Raw genomic sequence first — 15,013 nt, forward strand, 5'->3', positions numbered from 1 at the left:
AGGGGCAAAGGTAGAGAGAAAAAAGTTAACTTATCACTTGTTAAAAGCATGGCAGAGAGGGAGGGTGAGTGGGAGATGGTTTGCCTAATTGATGAAGTAAAATTGGACCAGAGACTAGAGAAAATCAGAGGTTGCTCTGTGGGGAAGAAGGAACAAAACAAGGCAGGAAGTGAATTGGGAGCCAGAACAGGATGTGTGAAAAGGCAGAATGGTGAGGGATAAGAGATACAGTAAAGAAAACCACTCAGCCAAACAAAAGCATGTGATCATGTGTGTGGGGGGGGAGGGGTGGACGTGGATGCAGGTATGGAGAGGTGCAGCACACAAGGACCTTGGAGGCCACTGGGGGGAGATGAAAAGTCCTTTGAAGACTGTGAGCCGGGAAGTGACACCATCAAATGCATGTTTAAAAGAGTCAGTATGACTGCTGTACTGAGAAAAGACGGCTCAGGACAAGCATGGGAAAATTAGCCAACTTATAAGCATAAGATTTTAAAATGACATGCAGTGCATGTGTTGGCAAGCCATTGGTTTCTGGTTATATTTCAAAGAGAGCATCAAGAGAATTTACTAGTGGTCAAATGAGTGTCAAGAAAAAGAGGAATTAAAAGTTCCCTTAGGGCCGGTGCCATGGCTCACTTGGTTAATCCTCCGCCTGCTGCACCGGTATCCCATATATGTGCCGGGTTCTAGTCCTGGTTGCTCCACTTCCAGTCCAGCTCTCTACTGTGGCCCCGGAAGACAGTGGTGGATGGCCCAAGTTGCTTGGGCCCCTGCACCCGCATGGGAGACCAGGAAGAAACACCTGGCTCCTGGCTTCAGATTCGACGCAGCTCTAACCGTTGCGGCCATTTGAGGAGTGAACCAACGGAAGGAAGACCTTTATCTCTGTCTCTCTCTCTCACTGTCTAGATCTATCTGTCAAATAAAAAAAAAAAGTTCCCTTAAATTTTTGAATCAAATATTGGAACGTTGGAGTTGCATTAACCAAGATGGGGAAGAAGGTGATCTGAAATAATTTGAAACATTTCCTATTGAAGCTCCGTTTGGAAGAAATATATAAGATGAATGCACTGTGAATCCAACTGTGGTTTTACTTTTCTGTATTGAGAACAAAACATATTTTTAAAAAGGTGAACGTTAATCATTGATTTCTGGCTTGAGGTGTTTTATATTATTTTATGTTATCTTCGATTTATTAGTCACCATAGTGGCATATGTCCAAACAATTTGATTTTTCATTGAAAACTCTTTTCTTCATGAAACTCATGCAGTTTTAGTCTTTCCTATACTATTTTACTGTAACCAACATGAACTTTCATATATTTAATATATGACTGAAATGCTTCAAATTCAGTTTTGGCTGAATGAGCAGCTATTTTTTTTTTTTTATGGTTTGTTACTGAGCATTGTATAGACAACGTGCATTTATTGACAAATCAACAGTAAGAAAAACATACTGTATGAAAGAATCTTTGAAAGTTTAATCATTTTAAGTTTAAAGAAGAACTGTGTGCAAGGACATTTTACCTAATTTTATTTATGACCACAGGAAAACAGGGGAGACACGGAGAGTGCAAATGGAAAATGGGGTTAAGTCAGGCAATGGTTGACTTAAGATGCCACTACCAATTCAAGGCAGTGGTTTGGGTACCTCCCTGAAATCAGAGCCTTCATTACAAATTTAATGCAAGTTACAAACTCCCTCCTCAAGAAACGTATTGTGACATTCACACTTTAGCTTGCAATTTTTGATTGGGAATTCCCAGAGACCTCAGGGTTGGGAAATGTCCACATTTCAAGGAGCAAACTTGTAATGCTCCAGTTTGTAGAATCCTCTACAGTTGTACCAACAGAGAGCAAAAAGAAGGAATACCAGCTGGGAAAATCATTCAAAATGTTACTGGTCTTTAGAAAGGGCCATGCTTTTCATTATGAAGCTGAGATAAATATAGGCTATTTGTATGTAGGCAAACATTAATATATTCCATAAGAGCTTCTTAATCAAAGATAAACACCAAAAAATGGAATCTTCTGTTCCAGTGGTTCCATTTCCCACCCACACTCCCTATATTTCTCTTAGCTGTTGAGTGCATTTACATGAATGAAACACATATATAAAGCAACTTCATGGGCATTTTAGCTATTGTGAAATAGAAAAATTTATTAAGAAATTTCACTGATAGATTTTTCTTCCTTTTCACATCTTCTGCTCATGTATTTTGTGCATAAAGGTTTTAAGCTGGAAAAACATCATGGGTAGGTAGTCTAATTATGACTATTTTTCTTGGGCCACCATTTATGGAAAATGATATCTAGCACTTGAATTAAAATAAAAACAATGTGCATTGAGGTTCTTCTTCTGGTGTTGAGAACTTTGGATACTGTACAACAACAATGACATTTTGATGTCATATTTTCTTTTTTTAAATATAAAATTTAAATGATAACAATGACATAACTAAAATCTTTAAAAGCAAAAGAGTTAAAAATTAGTATAAAATTTTATCCTTCATCTACAATTCCACAAAATATAAGTGATAAACCACATTCTCTAGAGTGAAGATATAAAAGAAGGGATAATTTATGGAGACAAGGAGAGGAGTTAGAGATTGGGTTTCCTGTATCAATTCTGGGAGCAAAACTGTTCAGCTTCTGTCCGTTTTATGAATGCTTGCAACCCAACCAGAGTATCTCTTACAGTGATATAATTGTTGTAGCTTAGCTTCATCTTACTCCCCCTCAATGCCTCATAATTTCTTATTTCATGTAATTTAAATTGACTTGTCAAATTCCTGTTCTCTTTTTTTGGTTAAATGTGATGCTTTTGTGAAGACTCTAGGTATTCAACATCTAATTTAATTTTTCCTGGTACAAATATCTGGAAGTAACATTCTTTTTAAAATGAACTCACTTCTCAGAAATACTTTAACATTTGGCCCTATTGTTGACATATAAATTCAGTATTTGTCCATGAGCATTCAGTAGAGAGAATAAGTCTGTAAAATAATTGGCATTTCATAATGAAGATATTTTATAAGGCATTTACACTATCTTTCTTTCAATCACTATGACAAGAAAAAATGAAATAAATCCCCAACTAAATTTGTTGAGTGAGGGCAATAACGATTTTTAAAGCAAACACAATTCATTTTACAAGTTGTTCTGATGTTTAATAACAGTTTGCTATTATTTGTATTTTTATGTGCTTCTTCAATCAGATAGAAATTTTAGTAGGGAAATAAACATTCCTAAAAATGAATTATAAACAACTGTGTTTTATAATACTAAAAGGATTTTTAAAACTTTCAATTCAGCAAAGTTAATATTTCCTCCTAATTGAAAGAATGGAAAAACAAAAGTGTAGACACTTTCATGGCTTGGGAGAAAAGGTCTTCATGCCCCCAGGGTCATGTTCCTCAGTAGCCATTGCTGGGATCTGCTTCCACTACAGTCCTGCATGGTAGGCACCATTTTGTCTTCTTCAGAAGGTTCATCAAGACATTGGTTACTGTTAACGTGTCTTAAGGTGAGTTTCTGTAAAAGACAACCAGTAATCAGTATGATCTATTTCATCTTTAACCTCATTAGCATAAAAGATTAAATATTTTCTTTAAAAAATCCGTTATGACTTTTTTAGTATAATGCACTATAATGTTTTTTTATGAGGAACTGTGCACAGGAGTCTCTGAATTAATTATTAAGCAACTTCAACCGCTACTGAGTCATCATTGTCCAGTACACCCATGTCTGCAAATAGTTAAAGAAATGAGCTCACATTTATCATGTGTTGCCAAGAATTCAGTCTCCTTTGCAATAGGCCCATTTGTGAGCTTGGAGTTCAGTTAAGGACTGAAAAAATTAACACACTTTCACAAAAGCTTAGTTTTCTTAGGCATGTGTTATTCAGTAACCATTTGGTAAATATGCAAATGGATGTCACAGCTGTGACCCAAATGAACAAAAATGCTAGAGATGTTCCCATTTCAAAATACTCAACAAGCCACAATATCTGTGAATGTAGGACATTCATTGTAGAAGAGAGGACACCACAGCAACAAATGATCTGCCTTACTTGATATCATGCTCACCATATAGCAAATCAAATATAAATAATTTGTGATGATTATACATGTTTAAATTCTTTGTATTATTTTCTTCATAATACTAATAATTGTACCATGTTATCCACTCAATACATGACCACTCACTGGAGTTCTCATTTATATTTGAAATCACGGCCTTTGGACTTTTCAAGTACACATTTTAAATTATTATACTTCATACATACAAATTAAATATATACAAAACATATATTACTGTTAACTTAATCATAGCATATAGACAACTCCCCAACCAAAAGAGAAGTTTTTGAATGTTTGAGAGATGGTTTTCAGGCATATCTTGAAAGAACTATTCCAGATACCATTTTTTGGGCAATTAAGCAGATTTAAGGGTACATAAAATATTTTCTTTCTGTCTCTCAATAATACATTGAGTCTGGATGAAAATGAATGCAGGGATGTGAAATAAAAGTGGTAGAGACACCAGCTAGAGCATTGTAGTTTGTTTACATTAGGACTGCAACACCCTGGACGACACTGTTCTGAGAAATAGTGGAATGGAAATAGGCTTGTGGTGGAGGAAGCTTAATAGACAACAACCAGGAAATTAACAAAGCAACACTATTAAATGTGGGGATTTCAAGAACGAAGGCTTTGTTATTGCTCTTTGAGTACATGGAATCCAGCTATTTACACTACAAAATGAAGAAAAAGAAACAGTCAAAGAAAGGCAATTATGATGCCAGAAATATAACCAGCAGTCAGCTTTGGGGGAAAAAGATATACAGCAAAATAAAAACAGTATGTTTTTCTAAGGAGTTCTAGTTAAAATGAACAAAAATTCTTCATTTTTGCTACGTACCTGAGGTCCTTCATGTATTACTCTCTTTCATAAAAACCACTTAAATTGTATGCTTCTGTTTCATCCTTTTTTAAAAGAAATGAATGATTTTACACAAATCAAATATATTTATTACACACTGAGTTATTCCAAAAAGCTTTTCTTGTTCAAATCTGATTATACAGCACAGTAGTTGAATGCTTTGATAATCATTAAACTTGTATGAAAAATAATATGGGTATTTGAGACTTTTCTTTAAAGATAATATTGAGTGTGCATTATCAACTGCACAAATAATTATAATTTAAAAATGCTAGTAAGTATTGCTTTTTTCTTAAAGATTTATTTATTTATTTATTTATTTGAAAGGCAGAGTCACAGAGAGGCAAATGAAGAGGGAGGGAGGGAGGGAGGTGGGAAGAGACAGAGAGAGAGAGAGAGAGAGAGAGAGAAAGAGAGAATCTTCCATCCATCTGCTTGTTGTCTCCCCAAATGCCTGCAATGGTTAAAGCTTGGAGGATCCGAAGCCAAGAGCCAGGAGCTTCCCCCAGGTCTCCCACGTGGGTGCATGGGCCCAACTACCCAGGCCATCTTCCATTACTTTCCCAGGCACATCAGCAGGTAGCTGGATCCGAAGTGGAGCAGCCCGGACTCCAACCAGCTGCCCATATGGAATGCTGTGCCGCAGGCAGTGGCTTTACCTGCTACACCACAGCACTGGCCCCAAGTATTGCTCTTTCTAAAAAAAAAATAGTTATTTTGAAAGAACTCACTAACAGCCAAAATCTGTCGCTGCAATGATAACAACCAAAGAGTTCTCGGCTTTGAAGTAGTGCAGTACAAAATCAGTTACTGTAGGCTCAGATAGACTGAAGTATGAACTCCTGTACCCCACATTTATTAGCTGTGAGCTGTTGGGTAAGCCACCAAATCATTCTGAGGAATCAAATACTTTGTCAGAAAATAGTTTGTTACACAGGTGCTTACAAACATCCTTTTCCCTTCTACTTACATACCTTGACCTTTAGTCAATCCTCTAACTCTGATCCCTTGGCAACATGATAAGGGGAGAAATGTTACTTGTGTTTCTAGGCAACATGGTTTATGATAACAATGACCTCTGATTGATAAACAGAACATGAATACCTGATTGAGAGTCAAATTTTTGCTTCTCTGAGTGCAAAAACAGTTGCCACTTTGATACATCAGTGGGTCCCCAAGACCTATGCCTATGGAGTTGCTCCAGTAGGTAACACCCATCTCCATGAGCATAGGATAGGAGATTTTGCACCTCTGCCTAATCTAGATCTTGTAATCTTCTACCAGGCTGTCACCTGGGGTGAAGTATAGTTCCCAGAAGCTTCTAAGATCTACTGAAACTGTTCTAAGTTCTTTTGCTTAGAGAAGTAAGCTGTGGTCTCTGCCCCAGAAGCCTATAAACACTATAACTCTTTAAACACTTCTGAGATTAAATGTCTAGTTAAGCCTAAAAACATCTTGTCAGGTTTTGCACAACTGGGTATGCTTGCTTTGAAAAGAAACCCAGGGAATATATGCAAATTGCTTTGGATTCAAGTTCTCTTTGTGAAAAAGATCTGGACTTTTCCAACTGTTATGCTCAAAATATTCTTTTCTCAAATGTAGGTCTAATCTAAACAATACTCCTATTGTTCTTCCCTCCATATCTCTAGTCCCCACTTTGTCACAAGCCTTACAACCAGACTTAAGGCTATCAAATTCAATTGTGTCTCCATTAAAAAATCTTGAACTAGTTAATCTGAACTCAAAACATTCATCACTTCCATGTTTTTTCATTGTAAGGTATGGGACTACATAAAATCCTTTATTTATTAGATAATAAATCCCTTAAAACCAAAACCTAGGACATGTTGTTATTTTTCGTATTCATAAGAATTGCATATCAATTGGTTGGTTTGCATAGAATAATGACTCATTTTATTACTTACTGAGAAGGTAGTTACAAGTCATACAAGTGAGAGATAAAAGGTAGAATTTTAAAAAAGGCTTACTGTTATCATTATATCACTTAACCAATACCACAAAAATCGCTGAGAAATATCTTCACAAAGTTATTGAAAATTACATCTTAGTTCTTAATAATGTACATTTTTTCTTTAAAATTAAAATAATTATAAATTTTAGAATTATATCTACATATAACCAAAGTATTTTAATAAAAATTAACAAATATTTTCAGTGATCCAAAATAATCCATTTTTTGATTATGTTAGCTTGCTTGTTAATATTTTTCATTTCTGATACAAAATCTATTGTTATATAGACACAACTACAGTTCATTAAAAACAGCCAATGTTTAATAATAAATTCCATCAATTATATTTTTGAATATATGTATCTAAATTTGAAACTAAAAATTAGAAAATACTTATTCATTAAGTATGGACTAAACAGTACTTAATACATAGTCTCCAAATTAATGGAAAGATAAGTAAAAGACAAAAAGTAATTCTGTGGAGAAGCAGTATATAACATCTTTTTCTTAATGACATTATAAAGAAGTTTCTAGATTTCAATTACCATACATAACAAAAATGTCAAAATAAAACCAAATATAAACAAACCTCTATAAATCATTAAAGAATGTACTCAGTAGTATTCCCAAAAATATTTCTAAGAACTTCCATTCTTGTATAGTTTCTTAGTAGCCATTTTTGCCAAGTGCTATCATTACATGTTTCCACAGTGGGCTGTTCTGAGCCATCAGCAACTTTGCTTACTGAGAGACAGGACTGGGTGATTTTATGAAGAAGAGTGTGAGTCTGTATGACAAAGAAAATAAGGAATAATGACAAAATAAAGTACAAAGGCAGTAATAAATCAATCAATCCTGGGCAACATACAATTTCTACTGGATAAGAACGGAAGCACATGTCACAATAATTGCATCCATGGGGCTGTGAGTTGCATCCTTTCGTGGCTTTCACAACAATGGTATTCAGTAGGAGTAAATGTGGGTAAGACTGAGAATATAGAGGGGCTTGAGAACAAAGGCTGAGACATCTTGGGTCAAAGTTACTTTGGATAGAAAATTTTATATTCTCAATATTCATCCTACTAATAAAATGCTCTTCAGTGTCAAATGTGTTAGGTTATGAGCAGATAGTCAAAACTGCAGATTATTCCAGAAGGTTTCCAATTATGGTCCATGGCCTTCCCATCCTTTTTCCCTAAACTTGAGTGGATACAGGGAGGAGCCTGGGAGGTAGTTTAGCTTTAAGGCACTGCTTTACCACCTGCAGTACAACAGTCAAATTGGTTTCACTTACATTTTCTATGGATAACCTGGTGGTGTTTATAAACATTCCACATGTATATTGCTATAACTTTCAGATGTCAATTACAAGGTTAATTAAGTGAAGGGAAAAAAAAAGATCAATTAGCAATTCTATTTGGGCTCTTGATATAATTCTCCTAACCCAAATTTGAGCAATTATTTTTTCTGTTTCTTAATTTCTTGTTTTCTCCACAGGAGCATAAGCTCCAGAAAGGTCACAGACAGGTTGGCTACTGCAAGCTCAGTGCCTGCCCATGGGAGACACTAGAGTTTGTTACTGGGATAGTTGGTGAAAGGCCAGTGCAAAAAAAATTAGTTTTATCAAAATTAAACTACATCTTTTGGGCAGCATAGTGGACAATATTATTGTATTGACCTTCACAAAGATTTAACATCTACAGTAAAACAGTAGATTCATGATTCCTAAAGATCGAAAAGGTTACATTATAACACATACTTTATTTGGAAGTAATGTTAACTATATTGTTTGATTTGTCAAGAAGATGTGGTTTGTTTTTAACCAAAACTGAATTTTCTATGTATACTCCGAAATATCTAGGCTACATCATCCCATACCCCCAGTGATCTTTCTTCTTGTAAGGACTTCTTTTTGGTAAATGTCACGTTAACATCAAAGACATTAGCATTGGTGAGTAATGCATTTCATGTGTCATTAAAAACAAGTTTTATAAAACAGAAAAATGATTGCACTTATGCTCAGGAAATGTGACCCTAGAGCATGAATATATTACACCAGTTTCATAAGAAAATGTTTTCATAATATTTTCTAACAAACTGTTTATCAAATGAATAACTATGTAAAAGTTCAAGTAACTTTTATTCTCAGTACATCCAAAAACCATAAACCAGGAAAAAAATGAGAAATTTCAAGTCCATAGAGATAAACATTATTTTTCATTTACAAAAATCCATAAAATTACTTAATATCTTAATTTGCATGAAAGCCAAGAGAGACTTTTCTGAGTATTTTGTGTAGAAGAAACAATTAGGATTATCCATATTTTCTAATAATTTTATCACTGTGTCTATGTAACTGAGGCAATCTAATTAATTGCCCTTAAATTCGATTTATATTATAGGCATCTACACACATTGTTAGGAAATCACCAATTTCTATAAAGTGGGTTTGCAAACACTTGTTTATCTTTTCCATTTGAGAGGAATGTCTTCCCAATGTGGAGCTGTTTTTTAAGAATTCTGTGACAGGGGCGTAGGTTGCAGCACTGTAAGTTAAAACGCTGCCTGTTGGACATAATCCCACATGGGCACTGATTCAAGTCCTGGCTGCTTCTCTTCTGATCTAGCTCTCTGTTAATGCACCTGGGAAAGCAGGGAACGTGATCCAAGTGCTTGGAACACTGAACTCAGTCTGGGCTCCTGTCTTCAGCCTGTCCAGCCCTAGAGTTTGTGGTTATTTGAGGATTGAACTAGCAGAAGGAAGATTTATATCTTTCTCTCTGTCTCTCTCCCTTTTTCCCTTTGGCTTTCCCTATGGCTTTCAAATAAGTAAATAAATCTTTAAGAAACAGAATTCTGTGAGAAACATCTCTGAACATCCCATCTACGACTATAATGATTTTTACATATAATTCTTATAAGCAAAATTACATTATGAACATGTTGACACATATTAGCAAAATTACTTTTAAACTAGCTAAAAGAATTTAGGAATAATGGCAATAACTGCAGCTACCATTTCTTGTGCTTGCTACATTTTATGATACTGCACTGGAGTTGGTTTTATTGCATCTTCAGCAGTATTATGTGCTGTCATTAAAATAACCTATTGTGATATTGATAAACACATGAATAAAAATATACATGATTTTTATTTATATATGAATTGTTTAAAATTATTTATATTAACATTTTCCATTCCCATTGACCTCTATACTTATTAAGTGCTGTTTATGTGCATTTTTATAGTTGATCCACAATTTTTTCTTTTAAATGTTCTTTATTAAGGAAATCAGTTCTTTGTCATATTTTTTTTTGCAAATTCATCATAAGGAGGACATTAGGTTTACTCAATCCCAAAGGCACTGTAATATACAGGTTTCTCTGAAGCAGCTCATTGCTAGGTATACTTGATATACTTTTATTTAAGATACTGACTAATGCAAAGGGTAAAGTGAACCCTAAGCTAGTTTTGGCTTTTGTTTATAATGCAGCATTACTTTTCTTCACTGAGACGTAAAGCACTGGTATTTCCTTGAATGTAAATAAAAAAAAATCCAGGTGTATTTTATTTTCATCTGCTTGAAAGGTGGAGAGAGAGGGAGAGAGGAGGAGAGAAAGAGATGATTCTATTGGCTAATTCATTCCCCCAAATATCTGCAACAGCTAGAGCTGTACCAGCCTGAAGAAAGGAAACAGGAGCTCCTTCAGGGCCGCCAGAGGCCCAGGCACTTGAGCTGCCACCTGCTGCTATCACCTACTGCCTCCCAGGATGCATCAGCAGGAAGCTGGATAGGAAGGAGAAAAACTGGAGCTCCATCTTGCACTCCAAAATGGGAGGCAGGTGTCTGAAGCAGCAGCCTCAGCCCCTGTGCCACAAACCACTCCCAAGATGTACAGAATTTTAACCATATGATTTTAAGATGCAAAAGAAAAAATTATAATTATTGCCTTTAACATATTTATATGTTTTACTATCTAACACAAGCTGTGTCATGGAGTGATTCTAAATCTACCCTTCCGAAGACATAATTGCTATAAAAAATCAACTGGAGTTAGACTAGGGAAACAATTTTAGTGATAAAATAAGAGCTGTAAAACTGCCAAATTAGATCAGATCTTTGCATTTAAAGTACTAAGTAAAAACTTGATTTTTAAATTAACAAATACAACTGAACACATAGTTGATTTAAGAATTACACAGATGGCACATTTAAAGCATAAATAAAACTGAGAAAACCAATTGATTATATAATTATATATAATGATAAAATGTGTTAAACTCATATTTTACTTAATAGCAAAAATAATAGCATTTGCTTGGTTGAGCAAGAACAGAAAAATAATAATTAATATTAAAGTTATTATTTAAAATATTATGAACTCCTGACAATGTAGTTTGTGAAGTCAGTAGAACAGGAATAGTCTAAAAATCAAGTGTAGATGTTTAATACATGGGAACTACATAAGCAATACTACTCTACTGAAATTCCTATCAATTAATTGATTCTAAAGAAGTCACAGCTACAGGTCAGTGGGAATATGGGAAGGAAACACTTGTCTGAAGCACACAGCCTTCTACACGTAAATTGAGCCACTGCTCTTAACTAGGAAGGCTACACAGGGAACTAACAAAGCTGCATTTATACATTACTTACCTTGAAATTATATTCCCATTTACCCGCTTTCTGATAAATGTAAATAAAAGAGGGTGGATTAAGTAAAGTCTAAATATAAGCTTCTATGAGTTTTGTAAATATCAATCTAGCATATTTTATCTACTGGAAAAAATTCCCTGTATTTTTGAATCTAGGAAACATTTGACACAGATGGATATGGAATTCAAAAAAAGTATTTTCTCAGTCAACTTGCTCAGTCACATGAAAAACAAGTCTTATTTTTAGCATAGTATTTTCCTCCTCTTTTTTTTCTTTGTTGCATAGTGTTTGTTGAGCACAAATGTTCTGATCTAAAATTAGATTCTCACACTGTATGTAGCTGCCTGCATGTTCAAAATGAATGTGATCATGTGCACACATTGCAGTAAATGTAAATTTCAAAAGCACTGGAATACAATTGCAATGTTCAAACTAAATGTAAGAAAACCTGATTAAAATAGAATGTGTGGATTACAGACCTGTATAAAAATAATTTTTAAATGCTTCAGTGAGGTGAAATTTAGATTTTCCTCCTTTTTAACTCTATGGCAGTAAGCATTTCACAGACCTGAAATGCTTGGTTAGTTTATTCAAGGGATGCTAGACCAGATGGGTATCCTGCAGTTTTGCTAATGATGCTCAGGTTGTTCCCAAATCAAACAGATTTAGGCCAGCCATTAAGTGACAGTGAATTAAACTCGTGGTTATGCTATTTAAGAAATGTTTAGATAAGAGAGTGGGAAACACTGTATTTCAAATCATGGTTGGCACAAGCTAAGCATTTAGTATCTGTGTGCACTTGTCCTATTCAATTAAAAGGGAAGCAATTTGATATTATATTATGACTATGTATAAAGTTTATAAGCATTAGATTATAGTGACAAAGTAGTTTTATAACTGCCAATTTCTAAGTAGCCCATAGTTACTGTTGAAAATCTTTCCCATCATTAAGGAGAAATTCTATGTGAATATAAATTAATACTGCAAACCTACTATAGCAATAATGATTTCATTTATAATTCTGTATATTTAGCTCATTAGAACATTACCATTGAAATAATCTAATTATTTAACTTTCCAATTACCTTGTGGGGCAACATAGTGTGGTAGAAAAAATAGCTGGATTTAGTGCCACAAACATGTTTATACAAACTTAGGACATATACTTTATGCCTCAGTTTACTAATGTGAAAGACATAGAGAAGAATAACATCTCTTTTATAAGAATTAGGTCCATTTTTTCCTACATGTGTTACTAAATGTGTTCTCTAGGCTTAGCATAAGGAATAGTGATAACAGATAATTGTCGAAGAGGGAAAAAATGATGGTTAGACAAAGATGGTGAATAAAATACTGAGTAGGTAAAAGAGTCTGAACATTACACATAGGAAGGTTTGCTTGTTATGGCCCAGAAGATTTTATGACCCCAAACTTTTGGAACATACAGATTTAAATCACCAAATCAAAGCTATGTAACCAATTTGAAATCCTGTAAGAATTAAATAAGTTTTCCTAATGTAAGAAACAATAAATTTATGCATATCAAGATGATATCAACAGTTTTAAAAAGAATTTGTTAAAATATCAATAGCACCAACAATTCTTCAGCTTGGTTTTTCAAATGTTACTCTTGCACAGTAGTTGGGTTTTTACAGAACATTGCATCTGTGAGACTCATTTCCCTCAATCATGTTGTTTATCTCGTAAGAATCAACTTCAGTTCAACTTTAAAATAAATCATCGAGAACTTATTAACGTGGGAAACGTAACCCAAATGACCATTCATTTTCCTAACCAAAGAGAACAGAAAGAAATTCAGCTGTTTTTGAGGAAGCATGCTTATCGAGGAAGTATTTCTTTTTCATTAGCTCCATCTGATGGTTGATCTGGTTTTTACATCCTGCCTGTTTATAATTCCCCAGCAGTGATTTTTGTTTTCTCTCCGTCTCCTCTCTCACAGGAGTGCTACATTAAAATGAGGTTGCTTAGCTGATTAAGGACAGTTTATCGAATTCTGAAAGGTGTTGCATTTGTAAAAAATAAAGAATCCTTTACAATATTTATTACAGTAGTGAGGAAATCGTGTTAATCTTGTCATATTTTTCTTTCAAGTAGAAAAACATAAATAAGAAAGATTATCATGGTGTAAAATTTAAGATTATAAAACATATTAACAATAGTATACTGTATGCATATCTTCATAATAAACTCTCAGAGAAGCACAACTTCCTCTTTGCCTAATATATGCTGGGCACGTACCTAGATACAATAAGTTATATGCAAATAAAATTAACATTTTTTCTTCACTCATGCTATATATCCATGGACTACTTTAGCTCAAAAACCATTTGTGTAATATTCTATCCTAGTGTTATCAGATATGGTTGTTCATGCTAGGTAACACATCTCTGCCAATGCAGAAAAGTAATAGCACAGGATTCAAATGCTGTTGAAATACATAAATGAGTTTAAGGATCACATAATATGCAAAAGAAGCAACTGCTATACCTCAGCATCGTACTCCCATAACTGATTTCCTCTCATGTGGTGGCATTTCAGCATGATTACTGGTCCATTGAGTCTAGAAACATCCAAGCACAAGTCATCGGTCCGGATTTCTTTGTCAGCAGTATAAGAAAATACCTGAAAATACAAAACACAGCCAATAAAATATTTTTTTACAATTCACAGTAGAGTAGATCTATCTGTGGAAGCTTTCCTGAGTGCTTTCAAATGATCTTTGCTGTGTGATCTTGAGAAAGCTACTTCATATCTGTGTCTTTTTCCTCAATTATAATACAAGGACAATGTCCCGTGTTTGTCAAGGTTATTTATTTATTTATTTATTTATTTTTTGACAGGCAGAGTTAGATAGTGAGAGAAAGAGACAGAAAAAAGGTCTTCCTTCTGTTGGTTCACCCCGCAAATGGGCGCTATGGCTGGCGCACTGCGCCGATCCGAAGCCAGGAGCCAGGTGCTCCCTCCTGGTCTCCCACGCGGGTGCAGGGCCCAAGCACTTGGGCCATCCTCCACTGCCTTCCCGGGCCATAGCGTTTTGATTAAGATTTAGTTTAACAAATTCAGTTATCACAGGATTAGTATTTCCTGCATGACATTTGTCTTTTAAACCTCACAAAGTGTTAAATAAAGTTTGTAAACTGCATGCAGCTCGATAAAGGGCAGTCTCTTCCCACCAACACATGAGCAATTCCCACATTATAGACAATGATTTTTTTTATAAAAAGTATGACTTTTTCCTTAAAAACATGTGAATTTTATTAAATGTTGTCAGTATTTCTGAAATTTGTAAAACTATTTTCTCAGGCCGGCAACACGGCTCACTAGGCTAATCCTCTGCCTGCGGTGCTGGCACCCCGGGTTCTAGTCCCTGTCAGGGCGCCGGATTCTGTCCTGGTTGCTCCTCTTCCGGTCCAGC

At 34.8% G+C, this 15,013-nt stretch overlaps 1 protein-coding gene across 7 annotated transcripts in view; it reads right to left on the bottom strand.

Moving 5' to 3' along the window:
• Window positions 1-1,411: 1,411 nt before the first annotated feature.
• GALNT13 (polypeptide N-acetylgalactosaminyltransferase 13) overlaps window positions 1,412-15,013 on the bottom strand; it is a 560,094-nt gene continuing 546,492 nt past the window's right edge. For 4 of the 7 annotated variants that reach the window (XM_089329139.1, XM_070070866.2, XM_089329140.1 and 1 more), the window contains 3 exons: window positions 14,086-14,220; window positions 11,578-11,607; window positions 6,634-7,706 (listed from right to left, as the gene is read on the bottom strand). In XM_089329139.1, the coding sequence (XP_089185265.1) occupies window positions 7,521-7,706; window positions 11,578-11,607; window positions 14,086-14,220 (351 nt within the window). In that variant the 3' untranslated portion in view covers window positions 6,634-7,520. Of the gene's footprint in view, window positions 3,538-4,926; window positions 7,707-11,577; window positions 11,608-14,085; window positions 14,221-15,013 lie in introns of those variants that run through there. The other 3 variants (XR_016231545.1, XM_008258589.5, XM_089329141.1) reach the window with 3 other exon arrangements.

Source organism: Oryctolagus cuniculus, chromosome 3 (genome assembly GCF_051225735.1).
Source record: "Oryctolagus cuniculus isolate XC-2025 breed Fujian yellow rabbit chromosome 3, ASM5122573v1, whole genome shotgun sequence".
Taxonomy (NCBI): Eukaryota; Metazoa; Chordata; class Mammalia; order Lagomorpha; family Leporidae; genus Oryctolagus; species Oryctolagus cuniculus.